Here is a 27,869-nt window from a genome sequence, read left to right as displayed (position 1 = left end):
CATCATGGAGAGATTCACAGGCCCAGCACAATCATATTCACTATGACACAAATTAAAAGCAGTGGTTACTGTACATACAGCATGTTTGAAAACAGGTTATTATAGATGTGTTTTAATAGCTGTATAATGTTTTACAATGACGAAAAGGAACAAATGTGATGTTTTATTTCAAAGTTTGGAAAGGCACAACTTTTCACTGGCCACTAGATGTCCCCCCCGCCTGCATGAGTGAATACTGCACCAGGTTGTGTATAGTCTTGTTAAATTATTAAAGAAAACATGACACTTTTCCTCTGATTTTAGACCCAGTTTTGAAGGTTACATTTAAGCACAAGAGCACAGTGTAGTTTTGTAGCTATCTTCACATCACACATAATAAAAATGTCAAATTTTAGAGCATGATAAGAAGGCAACACACACACACACTGCCTGCTTTGTCTCCGTTGTGGTGCAGAGAATCAATTTTCCAAATGATCCAATTCCCAAGGGAAAAGTCAATTCCCACACACACTCAGGACAAATCTATATATCAGGGATACATATTGACAAAGCTCATTTTCTTTGACTCTTTTTATATATATCAATGCAGAGGGGATAAGTGTGAGCGGGATTTGACATCTTTCTTCAGAATCTAATCTCACAGCATTACAGAAATATTTGCAAAGATGCAGCATTTGTTTTAAATGTATTATCTTCACTAATTTCTCTCTAACATTTGGAGAACACACTCAATGCCTGCAGATAAACTCAACGCTTTGCTCATTAGTTAAAGAACCGGTTTGTAGGCTTTTTTGGTGACATGCAGCAAAGGGCTGTGGGTCCAAATCAGACCTGCCGTTGCTGTGGCAAGGACGAAGCCTTTACACACGAGGCGCCTGCTGTACCAAGTCAGCTACTTGGCGTCCCAAGTGTGTAGGATTTTAGTGGTACTTAGCAGTGAGGTTGCAAATTCGAGCCCAGAGTGTCAGTACCGGGACCCGTCGGAACCTCACGCGTCGGGCCTGGTTTGGATAACAAATCAGAAATTTTGCTCAGGTTCGGTTCGGGTTTGGCCCACTTGACATGCTGCTACGTTGTGCTATGGCCTGTAAGTGCTGGAATTTGTTATTTACGTGACAACGCCTGAACACAACACAGACTGAGCGTGTGTGCTGTGCTGCTGTGCGTGTGGCGTGTTTGACTGTGCGTAACAGCAGCCTTTTGATGGTCATTTACACTGTCCATAATAATAACTATGTTGGGTAACAAACTGCATCGGGCTCGGGTCAGATTTCGGACTTACAAATCAGAAAGGTTGACGGGTTCGGGCAGGGCTAGGAAAATGCGGCCCAAGCCGCGCTCTAGCTGCTGCCATTACTAGAAAATATCACGGATTATTAATCATTACAAACTTACAGAAACTTTGTGTGCAATAGTCCACCTTCCACCTTCACTGCTTCCCTCTCTGTCTCTCTCTCTCTCTCTCTCTCACACACACACACACACACACACACTATATATGCCTCTGTCCTAAAGATGACTGATTGCTGGTTGGGTCGGTTTCGGGTGGTTGATTAACTCATGTGTTTACTGGTTGCGTAGTGCAGATTGGATAGGTGAAGCTGAAACAAATTCTGGCCCTTGGACAAACGCAGTTGATGACCCCTGGTGTAGGAGAACTTTGGTGGCTGGCACGAAAACGCAAATGGCCCTATCTACAGCAGTGTTTGGTTTGTTGGTGTTGAGCTACTGGAGAGCAAAACAGTGGACTCCATAGAAGAGGAGCTGCTCTGTATGTAAATTATTAACAGCTCATTCTATGGTGACGAAAACACGATTCTTATTTTCAGGTGATTATAAACTACCATAGTTTTGAATATTATTTTCCATTTCTGCCGATAGATGCCCCTAAATCCTGCACACAGGACATTTAAACCCTTCACTACTTGGTTCAGCAGGTAAATTATAACATTACAGGCTGGTGGGTTCCCTAAAAAGTAGAGCAACTCCCCAAAAGACAGTCTGAAAGAATAAAAAAATCTTACAAACCAGGATTTTTGTAACAAGATGACTTCACACAATGAGAATGAGCCGACTCCAGTTCCCACTTATAGTCCACCTCAGGTCTTACGTCACACTCGGAGAAGGAAACCTGGCCAAACTTAACAATACTTGTCCAAGTGACCAACAGAAAAAAAAATGTCACAAATGTAAATAACATAAAGCACAATCCGTGAAACTTTGTTACGAGTGCTTTCTGTTCAAAGCAAGCCGGAGGGGGAGAGAGTTTTGAGCGAGACGGAGAGCAGGGCTGAGAGGGTGGAGAGAGGAATGTGTGGAGCTGCTCTGCTGTGTGGATGGAGGGAAAACTCTGGCTCTTGTGCTTCGGTGGCGTCTTCTGCGTCACAGCATTGAATTACACCCACAGCTGGACAAAACATCTGAATTACTGAGCCCACTATTCAAGGTCATTCATTCAAAGGAACACACACAAGCATTAATAAAACTGATTACTGTGAAGCTTAATAATCCATCAGTATTCTGCAAAAGCTGTAAAATGAATATGTATTGAGCACAGAGATACAAAGTGCATAAAAGCAAAGCAACGTCCCAATTTCTCTTCATATTTCTTTTCCTAACCCACTCTCTGTATATCTACGAAGCATTAGTAACATAAACTGTACTGTACTTCTGTAAACTTGGCACCAATTTTGATTTTTAAAGAGGCAGCGTAGGATTTAAGGAAGCAGCTAAATCAATCAGGGCGTGAAAACCTCCCCTTCGCATGGCTTCTCCAACACTTTCAGCTCAAGTTCGGCACGACATTGTGTGGAGGAAAACCCACGAGAGACGGCTGCCAAGGCAGGGAGGTCCCGCTAATTGTTATTCACAGTTGTCTTGGATGGCAGTGGTGAAAGCTGGCTTTAGGTTTGGCACAAATATGTGAGAGAAACATAACAATTTAAACTAGAATACAATACTGACCTGGGCTTTTCCGAAGAGAGACGACTGCCTGACAACAATTATCCAAGAGGAATCTGAGTAGTGCATCACAACCCATGAAACTAGACGATCACTAAAAGTCCTACACTAAAACAGGCTAAGGTCAATTTGATCACAGTTACTCATTACTTCAAATCAATGATCTTTAACAGGATCCAAAGAATTACCAAAAGTAATATATTCTGATTACACTGGCAGATTTGAGGTATGACACAGACTACAGGAAAAACTAAAAACACATAGTTCAGGGAATGTGTTTCAGGTCAGTGTGCTGATCAATCCTTTTCTCTGAAGACAGAACCAGGGCCAGTATGTATGAAGTCACTATTTTTTCCATCTTAAACGTGTCCGTATTTCTCAAAATGACACAATGAACCTTTCTCACAGCAGACAATTTGAATTTTCCTAGCAGGAAAAGCACAGGTGAAACTGATAACATCATGGCCAGCCAGCGTGCACAATACAAGGACCACCTCCCACAAGTGGAATGCAGCCATCATTAATGTTATTTAATAGACCTGTTTTTTCCTTCTATGACAAGTCAAAATGTCTCCTGTGTAAAAGGCTGAACAACAAAACAAAGAAAGATCAAATCAAAATTATTCTTAATATATAAACTTGCTGGCAGGGACAGAGACAGATACTGTTAATATTAAGGGCTCAGCCCAAATCTATGGGGGGTTGCTAGACTTGTTTTCCCATTTACAGCAGCTATATGTACTATTTTTCACCTCGTGAAATATTGGAATGCTTAAAAATCAGATCAGATCATGGCTCTGTCCAGCAGAGGCTCAGATGCAGCTGACGGACAGAGCCATGATTTGTTTGCAGGTAAAAGAATGCGCATATTTTCATAAAAAATGTCAGTAAGCATCACATGATGTGTATTTTTAATCTGGTCAAAGGATTTTCAGTCAAAGTTAAAACAACAACGATATGATGGGTTAAAGGGATAGTGCACCCAAAAATGAAAATTCAGCTATTATCTACTCATCCATATGCCGATGGAGGCTCAGGTGAAGTTTTAGAGTCCTCACATCCATTGCGGAGATCCCAGGGGAGAGTGGGTAGCAGCACAACTGCACCTAATGCAGGCTGGGCGCCCCAGATTCAAACGTCCAAAAACACATAATTGAAACCACAAAATATCTCCATACTGCTCGTCCATAGTGATCAAAAGTGTCCTGAAGCCCTGACATAAAAAGTTGTTTGGAAAAACGTCATTTGAACTCTGTTTTTAGCCTCATTGTAGCCTGTAGCTCTGACTGCCTCTCTGTATACTGCACTCATGTGCGCGCGCAGACATGAAGGCGGTGCCCATGTCTCACGGTCTCGCGCAAGTGCACACACATGAGCGCGGTCCACAGAGAGGCAGTTAGAGCTACATGCTACAGAGATATTTTGTGGTTTCAATTATGTGTTTTTTGGACGTTTTAATCTGGGGTGCCCAGCCTGCATTAGGTGCAGTTGTGCTGCTACCCACTCTCCATTGGATCTCCGCAAGGGATGTGAGGACTCTAAAACTTCACCTGAGTCTCCATCGGCATATGAGTGAGTAGATAATGGCTGAATTTTCATTTTTGGGTGCACTATCCTTTTAAAGTGTGATTTGCAGTGCCTGTCCCATTGACGCCAATACAACTGACACCACAGTCTGGCTCCTCGAACACTGACACTGTCGCTGTGACTGTTGCTTCTTTTACAACACATTCTCACTCCGACCTCGTCACATATTGATGTTTGGTCATATCTCCAGATACGACGTGAAAGGTACCCTGGGTGTGTTGGTTTTTGATGTTCTGGGATGCCGTGTCAAGTTCTGCCTGTTACATGCATTGTCTTCTTTCAAAATACACTTCCATTTTCACAGGAAATTTAACGTTTACATATAGTCTCTTTCGAAATAAACGCACTACATCAGTACAACAACGCAAATTGATGGTTTTTTTTCCCTCCAACAACTAGCATACGTGGTTGGGTTTAGGCAACAAAAGCACGTGGTTGGGATTAGGATCTTACGGGACGCGAACACCGCTCTCCTGGATGAAAGTCGATGTTCTCCAAGAGCCATTAAACTATAACGGCAACCGGCAGCGTATCATGCCGACGTTAAAGGACAGCTTCTTTCGTCAGCGTCTGATGCCACAAGTCACTGCCCAAGTGCCAGATTACGACGACTTTGGAGTGAGACCAGGTTGTCTTTTATATTTTCCTTGCTTTGAATCTAATTGTTCTCCAACTGTTTTCATCATTCTGAAACCAGAACAAAACAAATCTTGAGGAGGACTAATTTTCTCTGCTGCTGCCTAAAAAGAGGCAAAAATTGTCTGTTGTTGCTGTTTTTAACACGTTTTTTTTTTACATAACATAGGTCAGGGAAGAATTTGGTATTTTTGAAAACCTTAAAGATTTGGGGCTTTTGAGAAAACATTCAGGGCTGGAGCTCCAGCAGCAGCACCCTGCTCCGCCTCTGCTTGCCAGTAATCATTTTATGGAAATGCCTCATTTTTAGTCGACCTTTGCAGCACAATTAAGCATGTCATCGACTAAATACTTTCATAGTTCTCACTTTGAGCTGTTGCTTTATACTTCTTTAGTATTCTTCTTTATACTCATTTAAGATTTTTTTTTAAAATGAAAAATCAAAGCTTCAGAGTCTGGCTTTTTATTCATATTTTTTTTTACTCATGAGTCCTTGTATAGGACTATTTTTTTCGACCAAGTTTCATAGATCCCGGCCCTGGTTTGTTGCTGTTGCTGAGCTGTTGTCATGGGGACCTAAAATTTAACATCCATCTGTAATCAGATTACATTATTCCTCACGTAATGTCACAGAATACACTCAATTTTTATTTAAAAACACAAGTATTCCCAACACAGACACTACACTATAGACATATTGCACAACAAAATCTCCATAAACATTTGAAAATACTGACAAAGTCAAACATTTCATGTCATCTTGCTTTTCTTCTTCTTCATTTTTTTTTTGACAAGTGAACAATAGGGAACTCATTCAGGAAGTGCTTGAAAATATCATTCAAATAAACATCTTACTCAATCCTCGGCTTTTACTTCATCTGTGGTTTCTTCCTTCTGCTCGCTGACGGCAGCTTCAGTTTTTTCCACATTTTCTACCGGCTCAGGGTTGGACTTTGGCTTCTCTTCCTCTTTCTTCACTTCAGGAAGAAGGATGACTTTCCCAATGTTTTGGCGTTCGTGCATGCGCTTCATGGCATCAGTCACCTGGGAGCAGACAGAGCAGCAGAACGGATGTGAACAATAGGTTATTTTTTCCTCTTACTCTGGGGTTCAATTGTACACATGTAATTTGTGCTTTAGGAAAAATGTATTATTAAATTTTAGGTAATGCATTTTTTTTACTGTATTTTACTTTAAATGTATTTATTTATTTAAAAAAAATAATTAAAAAAAAAAAAGATAAAATAAAATAATAAAATTAATCCAAAAAAAAAAAAAGATAAAATAAATAAAAAAATGTTATCCCTTGGATTTAATGTATCAATAAATAAATCAAATCCACCAAAAACACCCCTGAATAAAACCAAAAAGAAAATCTCCTGTAGAAAATATTAATGGAGCCAGTTTCGCAGTGACTAAATGAACATGTTAATGATCCATCGGTGGAAATGAGTAGCAAGATTAATGACAACAATGGCCACAGTATCAACGCTATAGATCTCCACCATACGTAATCTGTACTTCCTATTATTTCCTGCCTCAACTATTATCCGTTTCCTGCTTGCAAACACAAAGCCAGGATCGTCTCGCATCACTCTCCTGTCTATACTTGAAGGCAGCCAGAGAAACTCAAAATGCAGAGACATCCCTGTAAGTAGTGGATGCCACGGCAACAATTTAGACCGTCACCTAGCAACGGCCCTTAAGTACAGACTCATCTGATGGGGGGACGGAGGTTTGCCACACATGAGTGATGGAAAAGAGGAAAACACCAGAAGGCTGTGACGCAGGAGAAGCTTCAGTGGGGCTCCTCGTGTGTGATGTACATTCATCTCATGTCTCTGAATAATCTGAGCCGAGAAAACATCAAGTACTTCTTTTTTATTTAAACCTTTAAAGTGTTCGACATGTTGGGAAATATGCTTATTTGCTTTCTCTTTCTTTTCTCTTCTAAGAAGGGAAGATGCCAGTCTTATGTCTATAGGATAAATATGAAGCTATAGCCGGCAGCCAGCTAGCTTAGCTTAGCAAAAAGACCGGAAGCAGCTTGCCTGGTAGTGTCCAAGGTACATCGAAAGTTAGCCTCTACAGTTCATTAATTAAATGTAGGGTACATTATTTTTGTTTTCTTTTAAGGTTACCATATTATTCTGTAGTTTCCCGGTGGTGTTCCTTATGTATTACAATTTGAACATTCACATTCTGGTCAAAGTTTGTCGGTTTTAGCGTCAGAATGCTAAATTACCTCCCCTGACGGAAGTTTTTGCATGATGATATCGCTACATAGAAACCCCTTAGCCTGCCAAAAGTGCCTGACGTTGCTTTAAAATGATGACTGCAAAGCACAGATGTCTCATTTTGTTAGAAGCCAGGTGCCCCGACTCCTCTCTCCTCGTGTCTCTTCCTTGCCTCCTCTGCTTGCATACAGGACTTAGATGTAAGGGAAGGAGGTGAGGAAAGGAATCAATGGAGTACAATCTGTGAAATAAGAAAAGCCTCCAGATTTCATAAAATGTGATCAAACTAACCTCCTCAAAGTGAAAGCACGAGTCGATGCGAGGCTTGATCTTTCCCTGCCCGTAGAGCTCCAGCAGCTCGAACATCGTCCTGCTGATGAGCTGCTCGTCGCTGATGTAGCCCAGGTGGAAGCCGCAGACGGCCTTGTTGGACTGCATCAGTTTCAGCGTGGTGAGGGAGAGCTGGTTGTACCAGGTCTTCGCCACGGCCAACAGGTTCTTCTTCTGGCCCGTCACAGAATTGGCCACGCCTAGAATGAGGCACGACAAAACGGGATACATTAAAAACCACACACTTGGAAACTCACACAAAACAATCTAGACTGACAAACAGCTCTTCAAGTAAGAAGAAAAATATGATTTGATTTGGGGGTGTACCGTCCTTTCAGGAGACTTTTCACCTGCGTTAGCTTCCATTTAATTCTATTCATTTTTAAATGATAGAAAACAGTATCCTTACAATTACTTAAAAAATAAGTTAAAACATAGATTAAATACAAATACACTGAGTGAGACGCAAGTAATCCTTTGAAATATGTTATTCTGTTAAAAAAAATCTTACCAAAGACTACAAGAGTGCCCAAAGGTTTCAACAAACTAAAGCCTTTCTGTGTGTCTGAACCTCCGAGTGAGTCAAGGACGATGTCCACTCCTGCGGAAACAAAAGACACAAAAATATTGTTAACATTAAATATATAAATATGAACCTTCCAGGGCAGGTAAGGTTTTGAACACTACAATGTGCAGTATGAGCAGTTGTGTGTTTTCTCACCTTTCGGGCTGACTTTGCGGATTTCCTCCACGTAGTCCTTGGTGCGGTAGTCGATGGGGTGGGTGACGCCGCCCTGGGCGATGGTCTCATGTTTGGAGGCTGACGCCGTGCCAAAGACGGTCACATCTGGCACAGTCTGACACAGCTGGGTGACAGCGATACCAACACCACCTACAGATGTGCAGACAATGTCCATACAGTGGCTGTGAGTGCTTTTTCACTCATAATACCTTCAGCAGGGATGTGTTGTTCAGTTCGGGCAATTGAAACTCATGCTGTGGAGCCGAACATTGTTCAAAAACCACAGAAGTTTATTTTAAATTCTGGAAGAGACCTGGAACTTTCAAAAGACATGAATCATGTGCAGCTGATTTGGGGAAAATTTCAATGTCATGATGAACAAAACAGTCATAAAAACATGGGTATGGGATTTTAAGGGGTTTAAATGTCATACATGTGAGGCAGATTTACCTTTAGCAGTGGTGGGATTTAGGTCAGATTCATTTTAACAACTCCAGTAGCGACAGTGGCATTAATGATGCAATTTTAGGGTAGTTGAAACCCCGGAAGATCGAGGAACTGTGATAGCAAACGTTGCTTTCCAGTCTCTTGTTCCGTTAAACAGCGAAAGGTTTTTCACAACGACGGCTTCCTGGGTGTGCAGGCTCACCAGTAATCCCTCCTGCCCTCTCCTTCACCCTCGCCTCGTGTGGTCTGATTCATACAGGTCAGCTGACAGCCGCCCACACACTCAACACTGAAACGCAGCCTCTGAGAGCCCCCCTGTCTCTGATGCAGAAGCAGAGCACTGGACCGTGATGCTGGATGCTGACATTAACTGACCCATACACTTGGACTCAAGAGCGGTTGACAAACACTGAGCTCTGTGAGTTACTGCTGCTTTAACATCTTTTAAACACACAATAAATAGTGTCAAACAAACAACAGCTTGAGATGGCGAAAATGGCATGAGGAGTTGTGACTCATTAAAAAGGCGACGGAGTCATTTGAGGTTATATGCAAAGCTAGTATATCGAATACATAGCAAAATGTTTCCATAAAGATGCTGCAGATAGTGATTAAAAGAAGGTGATGACGAACAATCATTCTTCTACCCGCCACCATCTGACGTGAATTTTAAAGGTGCAATCAGACATTCTTATCCATGATTCTTTTAGTCAGATTCAGCGATTGAGGAGATCCTCATGGTCTGTTTTGTGGGTGCACACCCTGGCTCTATAAATGGTAAACAAATAAAGCGGCTGGGAACAAGCTACACAACATTCTTCCAGCCAAACAGCACAAGGGGGCGTTAGCGCTCATGCACATGACAAGGGAAAGGCGGTGGATGTATAAAGAGAAAGGCAGAGGGAGCAGGGGGGACAATAAGCCACATTTTGTCACATGCTAACGTGTCAAGGAAGGAGAGATGGCCGAAAAACAGCAAAAGGGCAGAAAACCTCCTCCTCTTCCTCTGCTCTCTACTCTCCCTCTTCCACGTCCTCGCACACGAGGAACAGAGCTACACCATGAAACATAAATGACATAGGAGATATTACCTTGCCAACATTCTTTCCCTTGCAATTACATGTACAATGTTACAAAAATACCTTTCACACATGCAACCCTGAACCTATCTAGACACTACCTGGAGGAGCTGTATGTGAGAACACAAATGTCTGAATCAGTTGGATCGGACTTCACCCTGCCAGCTCCCGAGTGCAAAGTCCGTGTAATGTCTGATTGAGCCGATGTGTGAATACAGCAGGTCATTGTCCGGAGAATTCACACAAGCAAGTGGGCGTGTTGATGTTTCTATCATGAGACTGGCGCGAAACCGAAACAATACAAACATGCAAGGGTAAAGAGAAAGGGTTGTTTACACGCAGACGGCAACAGAAATGTCTGGGGAGACAATGAGACTTGCGAACTTTTGTAGGTAAGGGCTGCCGCCGAATTCTTCAGACTAACTTAAGGAACAGTGTGAGACTCGGCTGTTCGTGACCACATTACAAACTGGCAATATCTTTCAGCAAGACTAGATATGCCACCTTGACACCTGCTTGGTTGTGAGTAAGAATCTTTTGTATACCCTGGATGCCTGATATCAACATTAGTAACATTTTATGGCACCAAAACTTGGTGGCAGTGCCCATCATTACCAGCAGATTCAATAAAAACAATGGAGACCAAAATTGTTGTAAAGCTGAAAACACACTGGAAGGCGCACATCAAGAGCTGCCCCTAGCACACACTGGATGTGTCGCACTGCAGCTCGTCAACAGACAAAGTTATCACCACTTTCACTGAAAGATCTGCACTTCCTCCACCTATGCGTTAGCTTACAACCATGTGTAGAGATCCTCTAATTAAATCTCACCCGAACTGCTGATCTCCAGAGCTATGAGTCACCAGGCAGTATCTTTTAGGCTACTGTCTTTATAATGAAAGGACTGTGGGTCGTTAAGCTCGAGATATTTCTCGACCTCAATGAGTCTCTCCTCATCCATTCTTTGCCACACACAAAACACAGCAACAGTGACAGAGTTCTCTTTATACATCAATGGTGAGGAGAGGAGTCGAGCTGCTGTAGGAGCAGAGAAAAGGAGCTGCTGTGGGAGCTGGTATGTACAAGCAGAGAGCGAGTGGGAGAAAAATGCATGTAATTCCAGGGGGCGGCGAAGCTGGAAACAGGACAGTGGTGTGGGGTGCTGCAGGGCAGTGCATCCAGGAGCACCAATATACATCTAGCCGCCACTGCTGTGGGGCTGTACTTTGAAAATAATAAGGGGATATTTTTTGGCCTTAAGCTAGGACTGGAACACTCCGTTTTTATGGTGAAATACTCCTGACAATATTTGACGAGCTTGAAAGGGTATCAAATAAGTGCAGGCATTAGTAAATTAACGGTTTTAAATATTGTCTAAGGCCTTTTATTTATGAATGTGGTTTGTTTCGCAGAGTACGAAAAAATTGATGTAAGAAAACATTGATGAACGTTCGATTTGTGTGTAATAAAATAGATAAAAGACACAACAGATTTACTGTACAAAAACTCACTGTAAAAGTATGTTTTGAGAAGTGTTATCAACGAAGACGAAGAGTTTGCTAACCCAAGATACAGTACACGTCCGAGAATTTGAGGGGGTAGAGCTTCTGAAGGAGCACTGACGGGTCGGGTGTATTGGTTTGGTGTTGAGTGTTTTCCAGACTTGCAGACTCTACCTTTAAATGCGGAGAAATGATGCTTATCTGTTATAACTAGTGACTACAAAGCAGGCTTTTAATTTGAAATATGTATCTCTAATTTATGTATGCACACAACTTCGGACATACACTGTCAAAATTCCCCAAACTGCCATAATTAAACCACAGAAGTGCACACTAGATTTCTTGAAGATGTTTTATTCATTGCCAGTTTCATGATTGTCACACCCTCAAGTCAGAATGATCAGAGGGTGTGTCTCTACTGCTACGGTTAAAATATTACTTCACATAATATAGAGCACAATATATATAAAGTGTATGACAATATAGGACAGGTAATGTATGAGCAATCAGGAATGTATTCAGATTGTTAGCTTAAATTAGAATGTGCTGAAATTTTAACAACAGCAGCAGTTGATGAAACAATCCCACTACAAGGTTCATTTAGTAGCTGATCTGGAGCTTTCAATCATATCACATTACAGCTGTCATTTATAGTAGAGGTCCAACTTTATTGTTTTTTTTTTCCATCCTACTGTGATTGAAAGAATACTACTACGACACATTAGTCATTTAAACACACAATTCTCTGCAGGAAATGAAACGTTTTTGCTTGTTTCAGTGTTGGAGCCCAATTTTTCAAATGTCAGGTGTTACCAAAGCAACCGTGCCTGATAATGATCCTGTTTTCCATTTTATGAATAAGCTGTTATGAGACAATAACACACACACACACACACACACACACACACACACACACACACACACCATGTCTTCCCCCCCTTGACCCACGGTCCCTCGGCTGATCATTTTCAGCACAGAAATGCGGCTGCATTCAGAGAAGTGATTAGTGACCTGGAGTGAACGAGGTGTGTGACTCTTCACAGGTTTCCGCGGAGACTGGGGGGACGTTTGTTTGAAATCATGGGTGATAGACTGTCTAACCATGTAACACAATGGAGACCACTGATTAGGTTTGAGCTGTAAATCAATCCTGTCTAAAATCACATTTTTGGTTACTCTATCATCTATACTGTTTCTGCTGTTTTTACTGTCTTTTTCAATTTGACGCTCCCCGCGTTATGTGTTCACTGTCGTCAGTGTGTGTCTTACCTGCTGCCATGTGGACAAGCACATTCTTGCCCGGCCTCAGGTTGGCCATCTCAAACAGCATCATGTGGGCAGTTATGTAGTTAACGGGGAGAGCAGCACCTTCCTCAAAGCTCATCTGCTCCGGCATGGGGAAGGTATGGTTGGCGGACACAACAACCACTTCCTGCCACATGCCGCTGCGGGTTAATACGATGACTCGATCCCCCACCTGAAAGAGGGCAGAGGAGGAGAAGGTGATGATGATGGTAATGGTGAGTGTCCTGACTGTGTGAGTGAGACTCATGTGTGAACATGAGGAGTAACTGCCTCTTCCATGTGCTCAATTTCTCGTGTCACCACCACTTTGCTCGTGTCTACGGTGCCGTCAAATGGCAAACTGAGGTCAAGCAGGCAGGAAATCATCTGATGTGTCTTTGTCATTGAACGACACGAGGGCAAGTTATTACACCACTGCTTTGCTCTGTCAACATGCACATTCATCCTCACAAAGCAATGACTTTCAGAGTCACCTTGTGATATGTGGCAAGTAACTGAACTCAAATTCTTTGAAAAGTTTAATGGGTTCATTAAGACCACATCTGAACAACTGAAATGAAGGCTGCGACTAATGATTTTTTTTTTATTATCGATGAGTATTTTCTTTTCTTTTTTTTTTTACACTTTCTTTATCAAATATTCACAAAATATAAATGATACACAACTCTACATCAATAAACCAAATAAAAATACATTAAAAAATAAAATAGAAATAAATAAAGAAAAATACATAAAGACAAATCAAAAAATATGAAAAAATAAATATGTTTCTCCTTTGTCACTTTCGTCTAACTCCACCCTACCTTACAATCTACACAACTAATATTTTCTTGAATGATTTATTGTTTGGCCTATAAAGTACAATGACTGTAAAGATGGATGGCATGACAGCTCCAACAAAGTGAAGCCAAAACATCTCCATCGCCCCCTTGTGACTAGCTGCAGTACTGGTCATTAACCCCACCAGCTCCATGTTAGCGGATGGGACACGAGCCAAAAAAAACGATCAAAGTACAAGTCAAAAAATGTTTTCCCAAAGATAGTTTCTGTCATTTTAGGTAGTTCTTATCACACTGACAAATGTTCAGTTCAGTCGTTCATTTTTCTGGAAGGTTGCCTTGGCGGCTACGAGCGAGCTCTCACCCGACCTAGGTGGTGCAAAGTGCAGAGCGGCCAAGACTAACATTAGCTAAGCAATGGCCACCATGTTTTTTCAGTTATGCCGTCCCTGTTACTAGCCGTAAACGCTGAATGAGCTGTGCTACTAGCTAGCTCCTACCCAACCTGGGTGGTGTAAAGTGCAGAGCAGCCAAGGCTAACGTTAGCAAACCAATGGCCATCATGTTTTCTCAGCTATGCCATCCTGGTTGCCAGCCATAAATGCCAAATGAGTGGCCAAGTGGTGCACTTGGCTAATGGCCAAGGCTAACATTAGCTAACCAGTGGAGACTGGAGATCGGCCATGGGTACTTGGTTTCCGCATATTAACACAGCTAGCTGGCTGTCTGTCAGCAAAGCCAAAATAGTATAAAATAAATGATCAGACATTTATGACACAAAATATTTAAATTTCACCACCTCTAAATGAATAGTGCTTTGAAACACAATGCTGTAGCCAACTGAGTGCTGGACTAAAAGGAAAGGCCTCTTATATTTCATGTCATTGTGTATATTTTTTCCAAAAAAAAAAATATTAACCAGTCAGTTACCATTTAATGGGTGTCGGCCTATTGGAAGCAAAATTAACTGGCATCCCTATTCTATGCTATAAAAACAGATTGTGATGTCATGATTGATAGCTGTGTGTCAATTTGTGTGCTGGCAATCAACAGCGCTGCTGGTGATTGGGTCAGGCAAGTGTATGGAGGGAATCCAATACTGCAGCTCCACTCTCCAAATGCTACTGCGTAGATTCTGGCTCCAAATGACATCACAAGTGCAAGATGGCAGCGCCAATGTCTTGGATATTTTGGCTTCATTTTTGTACACTAGTGAGAGGTGGAGACGTGTCGTCTATCTTTATGTACAGTCTCTAATAAAATAGTGAAAATTGTGCCCAAGGTGGCGTCTTCAAATTGTGTGATCTGACCAATATTTTAGAATATATATGATTTATTGTCATATTTGACGCAGGAAAGCAGAAAATCATCACAGTTAAGAAGCAAAAGTTTTGTAGTTTTGCTTTAAAAATCACAAAAACTATTATTGAAAAAAAAAAGCTAATTAATTTTCCTTTAATTGACTGATTGTTCCAGTTCAGTTGAGTTTACATATGTTTTAAACAGGATAACACCAAACCTGCGGCATGTACCTGAGCTATTTGTGTTCAAATGACTTCAGATAAGGGGGCTTATGGGAATTGTAGTTCCTGTTCTGCGTGCTGCTCTCTTCCACAAGGACATGCTATTATAAAAGCATCACTGGGGTTGCGAAAGTTGCCAAAAAAGTGAAGGCTCAGGAAAGCAGTCTGATTGTGAACGTTGCACTGCTTCCTGTAAAAACAGCCTCAAGAGTGCTGAGCAACACCCACTTCCCGCTGCACACAAACGCATCACAATAGACAGATCACACACACACACACACAAATATTTACACACACATGCACAGAAAAAAAACAGACATTCACACATAAACACATTTTGCATATGTCTGTTGCAGTGAGATAAGTCCAACAGCTCCAGTTTTTAAGCTTTGACTTCCACCTCAGATGACTCAGATGCTCCTTTGTGGGGTTGATTAAGTTTCTCAACCTCTGGTCTTATGAAACAGTTTTTAACAGCCGCTGGATGACCTCAAAAATGCATGATAGTCATTTTAAAAAGGGCTGAGCTCAGTTCCTGGAATGCTGACATGGACTGAGGTAACTCAAGTGATGTTTGAAGTAGGACAATGAAGTTTGAGTGGAAACCTGCTGTTTATTTTAATCAGTCACAGCAAAGTCAGTAAGACTGTACAGTTTTCCTGCTGTTTATATCAATGCATGAAAATATAAACACAGTTTGAGACATGTCACTTCTTGATGCCTCCTTTATGCACAAATGTAATTATCACTGTCAAACTAGTCAAACTCTTCCCAACAGCAGACAAAGTAAAAGCATCAATACGGTGCTTTCTTTGTTTAACAAAACTTAAAGTGGAAATAGACAAGTTTTACAATATTGACTGCACAATGTAACGTCTATAAAATAATGACACCATCAGCATTCAGATTGGTTCTCTATAAGCAAGAAATGGTGAGCTGTGAAACAACAGAGGTAACTAAGGACACTGTGGTAGTTGCTTGGCTCTGTGACAGCAGCGCAACAATAATACAACTTGGAAACATTAGGGGGGAAATGTTGACAAGTTGTCTGTTTCCACTTTCACCATACAGAGGGACAGTGGTGGAAGACTTACTCAGATTTTTACTCAAGTTAAATACCAATACCACAATGTAAAAAAACTGTCAACTGTCAAAGGTCTCTATTCGGAATCCTACTTAAGTAAAAGTAAGGTAACGTATCATCAGCAAAATGTACCTAAGTACTTGTTCAGAAGAAAAATGTCCACTGTAACTGATCAATCGTTAAATATTGATTCAAGTTCAAGGGTTCCTCATAGGGGTTCAGGCCCATCAAAGGGTCACAAGGGGTCATGAAATCATTAATGTGGTTGGACTGAAGAACAGTTTTGCTGCACAATTGTCTGTTTTCTTTTCTTATTTCTTATCTTTTGGACTTTTCTCAAATCTTAATGCCCCATAACCTCCAAAGCATTTTTTCCAGCTGAAACCGCCAGGCGCTCCTCAGGAAACACCCAGCTGGGAGCGCCTGAGAGCGCTTTGGAGGCGCAGTGTTTTTATCAGCTGAGACGCTTTGGTTGTGTCTGGTTGCTAAGATATGGAATGTCTGTGAAAGCAAAAATGTCAGCGCAAGGTAAAGTACTTGCTCTGGATGAAGGGAAGGCTGAAGCGCGTAGGGAGAGAGGTCGCAATATGTCACAATATATTCTATCACAATACCCAGCATATCCTGACATATTTCAAATCGCAATAACATTGTATTGTGACTCAAATATCGTGATAATATCATAGCATGGATCCTCTGGTGATTCCCACACCTCAAATATATACACACAGTATATTAACACAGTTCAATGTCTCCTCCATTGTTGCTGTTGTTCAGCAGTTCTATCTGTAAGATGTGCTGGTTGGTCTTTGTGGTATTTGTCACTCCTCCACTGTGATTGGGTAAACAGGTGGGTAAAAAGTGACAGTGACGAGCTCAGTGTTACCCAAGGTTAATCTGGTCATGCTGGCACTCAGCGTAGCTTCAATACGCAGCACTTCCATCACAAAGAATTGAAAAAATATGCTGGCCTCAGGAAAAAAACGCTTTGGTGGACACGCCCCTGACTGACAATTTTACTTCTTTGTGCCTCAAATTGTTGGTTAAATGTAACCATTTGAGAACCACGTGTCTTTCATAGACATCTGAAAGTTGACTGGGGCTCCAACAATCTCTGAACTCATCAGCTATCAGTTTGACGATGATATAACCACTGGGGGCAACACCCAATATTTTGGGGGTTCCGCTGTAGCCAGTGAATATCTGGGCGAAGACTTCCTCTTCTGTGTGCTGCTCATTGTTTACAGTTAGATTAACAACCTGATACAGGTCCTGACAACGTTTCGGCTAATCTCTATCAACAGATATTTGCATATGAATGCAGATAAGATCAGGCGTTGTCCAAAATTGCATCTGGGCCAATGTGTTCCGCCTCTTTCGCTCACACGTTTAGCTGCAGGCAACCAAAGCCCACTCAAAAGCCCTCAGTTAATATTTTTGTGTCTTATTTACTGTATGTATTTTTAGTCTGAGATTGTCTGCTGCTTGTTTATTTGTTTCTTGTGTGTAAACACCAAGGACCATGCTGGAAATAAGTATTTTACTTTAGCATGTCATCCTTAGGATTACTGTCTTATCGTCTTCCAGAAATAAATCAAACAAAATCAAATCAAATACTACTCAGGCCATGTTTACACAAAAACGATCCACTGAAAACAGAATCGTTTCTCATTTTCATTTTGAAAAACGTTCCGCGTTTAGACGACGTTTTGATAACAATCACCGTGCACACGGATCCACTGCAGTATACATGCCAGGCCAGTAGTTGGCGGTGATGTTGTGTGTGTGACGCTTACGCTTCCTTCTACAGAGCGCCGATGTATAAACAAACAAAATGGCAACCACGCGAATGTTTGTCTGGACGGACGACAAGGTGTAGTTGCTACAGTAAATCTACACTATGATGGGGAAGCGTTGATAAATTCAAGAGGGTGTCCGCCATTGTTGTGATGGTCGACTTTCTTGCGCATGCGTAGTGAATGGAACCTTGTCTCATTGCCTACAGACTCTGCATACAAATGTAGATATCTGTTTATAGATATCAGACATTTTTTGTTGGGGTACACAAGCCAAAAAAGCTGGTTTAATCTTTATCAATGCATATTTATATGATAAATGTTTTAGGTAAAATCTCCATCTGCTAAGTCAAAAGTAGCTACAGCTGCCATATAAAAGGAGCAAGCAGAAGATGGAAATACTCCAAGAAAAACATAAAGAACAAGTACCTCAGTAAATCTACTCAGTTACTTTCCAACACTGCAGATTGATTATTTAAAACAGGCCTACATTAATTCTAAAACATTAAAGACATCTGCTTTAAATTGACCAGATAGCGTGCACTGCCCTGAGCTGAATACTGAACACACTGCGACACATCCTCTGATCACACAACATTAAGTTGATTAAAGAGTTTATCCGCAGAAAGAGAGATGATGACTTTCTTTCAGTTAAACACAGAAATCCCTGCTCCAGACTTCCAAATATTAATCAAGTTACGAGCTATAATCATCAACCATCAATTCATTTTATCCAGAGACATCTGTGACGATGTAGTGCTGGATCTGGAGTCAGGAAGCTGTAATGGGATCCTACATCACACATCTGCTCTGACTGCTTTCCAAGCGTCTCATGAAGCAGCCACACCCTCCCGTCCTCATATGGAGAAGCCTTGCTGCTCGAGCCCGGCTACAACAGGATCAGCCTCTCTCTGTAAACACTTTGGCTTCCCTTAATGTGATTGTCTGCTGCTCTGCGCGCCAATGTGTCACACTGCAGTCCCACCCAGAGTCTCACACCAACCGAACCCACCCCCACCATCTTGACTCTGAACCTAGACGTGTCCACTTTCCATTTTCCTCCCAGTGCTCATACATTTTAAACCTAACCTAGTTGGGATCTTTAATATCCTACCACTTCCTGAACTGCTGCATCTGGTGTTTTGTGGTGTCTGGTGTTTTTCTGCGTCCTTTCAAAAAAGTTTTTTTTCTTGGAGACACACCAGTCGCTCTATAGGATTCCTGCTCTTTAAAACAGAGAGGATAGAGGGAGGAATGAGGGGAGTGGGAGTGTAATGAATGGAGGAGGAAGAGGAGGGAAATTCCATACTGACACAGAGGGATATGGAGGAGCTTTGTTAATATAAAACACACTTCAAACTCAACAATAGCCTATAAAACGCTAACAGTCTAGAAAAGACCTGTCCGACTGAAAGAAGAGTGACCTCAGTGTATCTTATTTATCTTCATATTGACAGGTGAACAGTAAAACATTCTATTTGAAAGAAGTCAACAACTGACTGAAGCAAAATTGGGTGGTGGTGCATGAATGGATGCACACAGTCTCGAAACTCATTGATTATTGGTTTGACGACCATAAGTCTTTGGGGGCAACGGCCAATGTAGATATCCCCGCAAAGATTTCCTCTTCAGTGCACCAGTCACTCTGGCTAATCTCCATGGAAGCATAGAGAGACCTGGATACAGCGTTGAAGGTGGGACTCTGTTGATTCCTTTGATGGTTGCTCAGTGTTGTATGAAGCCAAAAAGTTTGACTTCCCAGGTGTAAAATTACCCAGATCATCCACATTATGGGACACATAGAGCAGGTGCAGCAGAGACCTTTGCCGGCAAAGGGGCTAACTTCTAGTTTAGCCCTCCGCTAACTTCAATGGGGATAAAATTACTCAGTGTTGTGGATCTTTAGGGCTGTACCCGACTCAGAATTATGCCAGTCGAATCAGATTATGTTTTTTTTTCCATATAAAGTTTTAAAGTTTAAACAGGGTTCAGTGTGACAGCAGCATTCAGGTGATATTGTAAACAAGCTAACTGTGCTACTGACCGGTCGGAAATGTGCTACAACATTTTTTGACGACACTAGATATCAAACAAAAGCCAGAAACTGTGTCGTATTAAGTTGCTGCGAGCTGCAAATTCGCTTCCAAGCAGAAGAAAGAAGATAATGTTGTCTTGGAACCTTACGGTGTAAAACCTCTCTTCCTTTGTGCAGCTGCCTGTTTGTATGCAAAGAGTAGCGTGAAAGTTGAGAGTGCTCACTCCGCAGCAAAATATGGGAACCCAAACATCCCCAGAAGTACACTGCAAACACACTGACGAGACTGCCCGACTTGAAGCAATCTCAGTTGCCTGAAGGGTCTCCGACTGATGATTCGAATCTCCGACTTTCGGGGGCATCCTTACGGATCTTCCAGACTTTCACAATGTTATCAGTAAGGTTGAGTACGGTTCACATCTGAACCAGTATCAGTGCCGGTTCCAGTACCTGTAATTCCATACCTCTAACCAATAGTAACTTTTCTTCAGTACTTTACTTTGTCTGTATTAGCACAAATCACATTTTCGAGCTAATATTCTGTCTCTATCTGTCTGCTTGTGAGCGTGTGTGCCCGTCTAGCAGTGATACTTGGCTGTTACTAAATGAATATGGAAAAGAAAATAGACCAGATGTTGAAACAATCATGGCAGTCATAGCTTTGGCTTGCTGGGAAGCCACTGGAGAGGCTGCAGAACTCCATGACTGATTTTCCAGTTTTGGGGTGCTTCACAGCTTTTCTGCCTCTTGTCTAAACCTGGCGTTCTCACACAGATGTGGTCTCAGGTACCGACATTCGGCACCAATGAATTTAATGTAAATCGGTACTTGGTAGTACTGAGATAATTTGGTCGAAAGCCTTAAAAGTACAGAGTTCGATAGTCTAGTTATCAGTCCGAATGGATCAAATCATGGCAGTGATACGAGTCATTTTGTATCAAGAATCTTCTTATTTACAGATATCTTTTTCACAATGTAAGTCTATTGGAAAAGTCTTTGTTGGCCCAATGGCATCACGTGACGAACCCGAAAGTTATAGTTCTATGATTTGGCCACGTGCTGTTCCAGAGGGCTTGCTCATCTCTATGAACAGATATCTGAATATAAATGCTTATTATTTTGTTTTAAATAAGCTGATACGAAGCTAAATTTTTGTCACACATTGGCCGATGGGTTTTGAGATCGCATTTCGGCCAATGTGTTAAGCCTCTCCATACGTACTATTCACCTGCCATTAAAGCGGGATTTCTAGTCCAAAGGGGCAGACTTGAAACAGAAACCAGAACACTTCTGATACCAAAGTCTTGGACCACTGCCTACAGATTCTGCACACGTATCAGATATCTGTTTATAGATTAGGATGCACAAAGCCAAAGACTGTGCCTGTCATGTATTAACAGAGCTAAGCAACTGATTTTGTGGGACACTATAAACTCAACGATCTTCGCAAAATGGAAGTCCTTTAACAAGACTTACAGCTGCACTGACGGTACTTCAAAAAATACGGTCAATACGTCATTTACAGCAGCTACCATTGGATCTGGAGGAGGAGGCACAACTTGGGAAACTAGATTATAGTTTTTTATCATGCAACAGACAAAATTTTTCATCCTGATGGTTAGAAGAGTCTTTGAGGACACTCTGATGTTAATACATGACACAAACTGGAGCTAGGATGCACAATGATTAACTGGGCAAAGCTCCCTGAATGTTCCACTCCTCTTGCAAACATTAGCCAGGACAGTATATCACAGTTTAACATATTCAGATCCTAAACCAAAATCTCCTCCAGTTTATGGAAGGATGATGTATTTTTTGGAAGAAAATGAGAGGACAAAAATCATCGGAGTTCCTCTGAGAGTTCTGCATGGGAGTCATCTGTTACTGAGATTTACACACACAACAAATGACGCAGCTCTGATGAACCCAATGACACAGCTGAAAAGCCCTGTTGCTCATCCAAATATGAGTGTTTTGCATCTTCCATATGTATGAGTGTACGCATAAGAGACTCAATACTCGGCTTCTTTGATTTATTGTACCAGTGTGAGTAAATACATCTGAGCCTCTGAGTGAAGACTGCAGAGTTTTTGCAAAAGCTATGACATGAAGTCACGGAGACTGCTTGCAATGAGTCACTCTGGTTTCATCCTCTATATGTTGTTGTACAAATAAACCCAGAGACCTCTTGATGCTTTGATATCAGCTCTGCAGTATCTCAAGAAAATGTGCTTTAACCACAGAGAATCAGGTGCCTGTATGCTGCACACAGAGCAGCCTGCAGCTGACTGGATTAAAAGGACACACATAAATATTCTGTACCCTTTTATCAGACACTTGATAAATTAAAACTCCATAAAAGTTGACCTTTGGAAAGCTTTTATCAAGGGGAAGGTAAATGTACTCTAGTGCCGGGAAGAAGAATGTAAACACACTTCAAGGTCACGCTGTAAATCAGACACTGGAACTATTCATAATGCCACAATGTTACATTTTGCTGCAAGAAAACCTCTTTCCACCCTGCTTTTTAAAATGGAGACCACATCACATTAACGGATCAGACTGATGAGGATAGGTTCTGCTTTTTCACTCTGCTTACACAATGAATATGCTTTAAAGGTCCAGTGTGCAGGAAACTGGGGGGATATATTTGCAGAAATGGAATATAATATAATAAGTATGTTTTCCTTAGTCTATAATCACCCTTAAATAAAAGATTGTTGTGTTTTCATTACTTTGGAATGAGTCATTTCTACATAGCATGTCCTCATCCATGGAGATCTTCATGTTGCACTGCCATGTTTCTACAGTAGCCCAGAACAGACAAACCAAACACTGTCTCTAGATAAGGCCATTCAGATTCTCAAGTCAGCCATAATTGTAAGAAGCTCTCCACAATGAGAAGCATTGGAAAAACACTGATTTTGTACGTTTACTGGTTTGAACCACCTGGTCTGTTTGTTTTGGAGAGGAGAAGACCTCTGCAGATAATTCAGCTCCTGGTAAAAACCTCCTGAACATCTGGATCTTTGTTTGCTTTGATCCAAATCAGGGACTAATTTTGTTACAGAGTTGCATAATTGCCTAGAGTTGGTTCGTGTTCTCACGGCAGCATTTACAAGCAGACCAGATGAAATGCCTTGTGCGAGAAAGCTGCTCTTGATTGGTCAGAATTTCCATGTGGGGAAAACGCTGAAGAAGAGTACGCTTGCAAGATAAATGTGACACTTTCTAATGTCACAATGGAGGGACAACTACACAGGTTGATTTTAGCGCTGCTCATCGTGGACTATATTGCTGTCATTGTTCATTTTAGTCAAACCATACAGTTTGAAAACGAGGCGCGGCTCCAACTAGAAAACAATGTTTTGATGCATTGGATGTGCTGAATGTGCATATTAAGGCAGTACAGGAGGAGGTGCACATTAATAATCCTCCAGGACTGTACCATGCTCATGTTTAACCCAAACAATGTGTCATGTGACTGCAGTTGGTTCGGATCCAGGTCGGAATACGTTCTCACCACAAACAAACCGCACCAGAGTTCGTTTGGAACCGGACTGAGACCACCTCTTCAAGAAGGTCTCAGTTTTGGCGATTGCTGTGTTCACACCTGCCCAAACGAACTGCACTTAGGGGGCAAACAAACTTGAGCTCGATTGAACAGGGTAGGTGTGAAAGCACCAAGTTATCAAAGAAAAGAGGTGAACACACATTAGCTGGTGCTGGGCTAGCGACGAGTCAAACAGTGTAGGAGAGACACTGTTTTTTAACGGGAAATTGCTTTATTCAGTTTTTTTTATTGGTTTAAATCAGGTCTGTTTGTTCTGCAAAGGAAGAGATCTCTGAGGATACTTCAGCTCCTGGTAAAAACCTCCTCAAAAATGAACAAATGGGAGAAATTTCAGCCTGTTGCAATTGGCAATCCTCACCACTAGATGGCACTAAATCTCACACACTGCTACTTTAAGGCTGTTTGTACCAGTAGATGACATCATTAGATACAGAGATGAAACAGTTGATTAAATGTTTGGTCAATAGACAGAGAATTATCAGGAACTATTCTGATAATCAGTCAGATGTCAGAGAATGATTCATAATTAATTGCTATGATTAATCAGTAGCAAAAATATTGAATAATTCTGGCCATTTTTGGGGGATCTGAAAAGCATATAATCTAAACTACTGCTGGGCAATATGAAGAAAATTGAATATCACAATATATTTTACCAAATACCTCGATATCAATGTTGCGATAATATTGTAGGCACTTTCACAAAATACTTACACAGCAAGATGTTTGATTAATAATCATCAGTAATGTGGATATAGTGAGTCAGTGGATAGAGGCAAGTAATAAAACAGCTGGAACAGTCTGTCAGTTCAGACAGCCACATCATTTCACTGTAATGCAGCCTGAAAACCAGGAAGACCACACTTACAAGATGGTATCTACTGTAGTCGCGCAACTATTGATAACACTTATCAATATAGCCCAGCCCTATTTTTTCACTGTGACACTAGTAAGAAGAGGAACTTATTCATAGATAGAATACTCAGTGAAGTGATGGGCGTGGTTTCTGCCATCTACAGGCCAACAGTTTGAAGGTTTTCTTGATTTCTGTGGGCCAGAACTGGCCAGCCAAAGGGTCCAATCTGATACCACTACATGACTAGACCAAGATGTGCCAGTTTGCAGGAGCAAGTTATACAATGCCGACTTCATGTAAAATCGGATTCAGAGGCTCTGTTTTAAGATACTGAACACTATGCAAAATATTGTCAATCAGCAGCTTCGGTTCAAAAAGAGTCTGTATCAGGAGATGTGTGGATAAATGCACATGTAATGACAGTCAGATGTAGACTGACTCATCTATTTTGTAAAAGGATGAAGGTCTACAGACTGTATTTGCAGTTCTTTACACACAAAAAAGGGAAATATTGGAGCTGATGGTACTTAAAGGTTATTGTGCAATGGTTTTATTGGTCCATCCCATCTGAGGTTAAATTGGGCTGTATGTGGCCTGGTCACACCCCTGGTCTACAACTTTCACCAAAGAAATTGGAAAACTAAAGTGGAAAAATCAGATTTAGTGTTACTTCAGTGTCACTGGGAACCAGCAGGATGCAGATTTTCAGTCCAGAAACACTCCAGTAAACTCTGCTTTAAACCCAAACTACACCCTGAGCAGCTCCTCGGCACATGACTGTGTATGTCCGTGGGTTCAGTGGCATGCTGTGGGTGTGAGTGCACTCTCAGCAGGCCTCCACTCACCTTCCTGTCCTTCACATCCTCCCCGACTGCCTCGATGACCCCGGATCCCTCCATTCCCATCGTGACGGGCGGGGCGGGCAGCGGCTCGTACAGCCCCTGTTTGCCCATCAGCTCGGCGAAGTTGAGCCCGCACGCCTTGACGCGCACCAGGACCTCTCCTGCCGCCAGCTGCGGCTGCTTCTGCGTCTTCACCTGCAGCTTGACTTTATCATAACCCCCGAACCCGGTCAGCACCAGAGCCCGGTAAGAGAGGGGCTTCTCCCCTGCTGCTGCAGGGCTGCTCCCGGGCTCCTGCGGCGGAGGGTCGTCGGGTTTCTGCTCCTGCTGCTCCTGTTGCTGCTGCTGCTGCTGCTGCTCAGGTTGTTCCTGCTGAGTTGGAGCTTCTTCACCAGACATGATGACAATCACTTGTTCGGAGCGTCCTGCAGGGTTCAGTCCAGATCAGTAGTTCAGCCTGTTTGGGCGTTTCTTTAGAAAATTAAAGACTCAAATAAAAATGAAACAGTTTGATTTAATGTAAATATTTCTGCTGTAAACTGACATGAAACACTCCCTCACTACAGATACACGTATCGTTTGTAAAATGAGATTATTGCTGCGTGGTTTCCTGTGTGTGTGCGCTCCGCTCAACAAGTGACCGACGTCAAGACGGCACGTGTAAAACAGTATTTCCGGTTATGATTTTCACAATAAAAGACTTCCTGTGACTCAGGCAATTCGGTATGTCAAAAATAGTATTTTGTTTATTTTCACGGATAAGAAAATACAAACAACGTAATCATATTTTATAGTAATAATACACAAAATGATTTTAAATCAAAATGAATTATAAGAAGGATTGTGTTTTGACATAAAAGCTAAAATAAAACAAACTTTATTTCAAATTGTATTTTGTATTACCTAAAAGCCAATTAAGAAAACTTGCAACAAAAAAATCAATCAATAAATAAATTGTATTTGAACTTGTATTTTGTATTAGCTAAATAAAAACTATTGAAAAACAAACTTTGAACAAAAGAAAAAATAAGATGTATTTCAAATTGTATTTTGTATCCCGTTCCTCACATGCGTGTATCTATAAATCCACATATCCACTATTGTTTTACACTTTCTATTGTTTTTGGCACCGATTAAAGCAAAAATAATAGTAGTGATGAAATGTTTATGTCAATATGAATAAAGAGTGTTTTTTTTTTTTTTTTATCAGGAGTCAACATGAAGCAGATGTCACACTTTTAAACTGATATCAGCGTAGATATCATGTAATGAGTGGGATGAGCCATGATAAATTATGACATTGTCAGTGTCCGGCAGTACTCAGTATGTATTGTGGACTCCATTCATGAACACTCACTTGAAGATGCTTTTATTTTAACGCCATCTCTTGTAACTTCCGGTGTTTTCCTACCTGCTTATGTGTAGATTGACGCATCTTGAAAAGTGACCGATCAGTTTTGTTGGCAGGAGACTCAGGGATGTGAGCCACAGAGCTGTGGAGAGTTTCAAAGCCCGGACACTGGAGTGCTGGGAGGACTGTTTGAAGCCACAGCTGGAGGAGACTCATGCAGCAGCAGCAGCAGCAGCAGCTCAGCTTCCACCTGCTGTTCACGAGTTAAATAAAGTCGTGACTATCTGATGCAGAGTGCAGATGTGAATACATGATTGTCTCCAGTTCACAGTCATGTAAAGAATTCTAATCTTTTTTCTAATGAAAGATATGAAAGTGTATTTAAGGCCTTTACAGTCTGCAGACTTGTTCTTAAAACACCTGACACGCTTGGACAGTTAATATTAGAACACACTCGAGTGAAGTACTTTGCTCAGCTCCTTCCCTTCATAATGGCTGTTACTTGCTTCAGTCACCCAACATGTGCCCACACACAGTCTGTGCACACACACACACAGTCTGTGCACACATCTTGCACCCTGCAACTGGAGCTGCTCTCTCGTCTCAGGTCTGTCACAGAGGAAGTGGAGGGACGATGAGAGAGATAGAGATCTTTTTAAAGGGCAGGAAATTCCTTTTTTTAAAAACATAAAGACGCGTGTAAGGTCAGAAGTTTCAGTTTATTATTTCCTTCCCCCTCAGTTAGAGTTCAGATGAAGCTGAGACCCAAAGAGAGGAGTTTGTCTGCATACATCTGTACACATTTGGCACTAGCTTACACACAAACTAACACACTCATCAGCACAGTCAGATGGGAAAACAAACAGCTGTGGTAACTAATGTTGGTCTTAAGTGTTCTCAGATGCTCTATATTTTCCACACACACACACACACCACTGTGTGACAGCTTGCTGGTGAGCAGAAGTTTCACATCCTGCCACCTACATTACTAACTCAAAGCCTCTTGCCATTATCACCTATATGACATATTTCACCTTAATTATTATAATTATTATTATAATTATTGCATCCAAAGTGAAAATTCAACCTAACCCTTATCTAAACCTATGTTTGACCTGAAGATCAACTCCAAGTTTGACCCTTCAAACAGACCTTTGAAGGTCTGCAGGTGAGCACTGGCCCCAAAAATGTCCTTACTCTC

The 27,869-nt window shown here is 41.5% G+C and overlaps 1 protein-coding gene across 1 annotated transcript; it reads right to left on the bottom strand.

Annotated features, from left to right (window-relative positions):
* Positions 1–4,539: 4,539 nt before the first annotated feature.
* Positions 4,540–25,972, bottom strand: LOC125880870 (synaptic vesicle membrane protein VAT-1 homolog). Its single transcript, XM_049563678.1, has 6 exons — positions 25,321–25,972; positions 12,793–13,000; positions 8,473–8,643; positions 8,263–8,352; positions 7,713–7,951; positions 4,540–6,228 (listed from the first exon to the last, which is right to left on the bottom strand). The coding sequence occupies exons 1-6, from the start codon at positions 25,714–25,716 to the stop codon at positions 6,040–6,042; spliced, it is 1,293 nt and encodes a 430-aa protein (XP_049419635.1). The 5' UTR covers positions 25,717–25,972; the 3' UTR covers positions 4,540–6,039.
* Positions 25,973–27,869: the final 1,897 nt, after the last annotated feature.

The sequence above is a fragment of the Epinephelus fuscoguttatus genome, linkage group LG20 (genome assembly GCF_011397635.1).
Source record: "Epinephelus fuscoguttatus linkage group LG20, E.fuscoguttatus.final_Chr_v1".
In the NCBI taxonomy this organism is placed as follows: domain Eukaryota; kingdom Metazoa; phylum Chordata; class Actinopteri; order Perciformes; family Serranidae; genus Epinephelus; species Epinephelus fuscoguttatus.
Note: the sequence above shows the minus strand (reverse complement) of the source record. Positions and strands in the feature narration are given on the sequence as shown.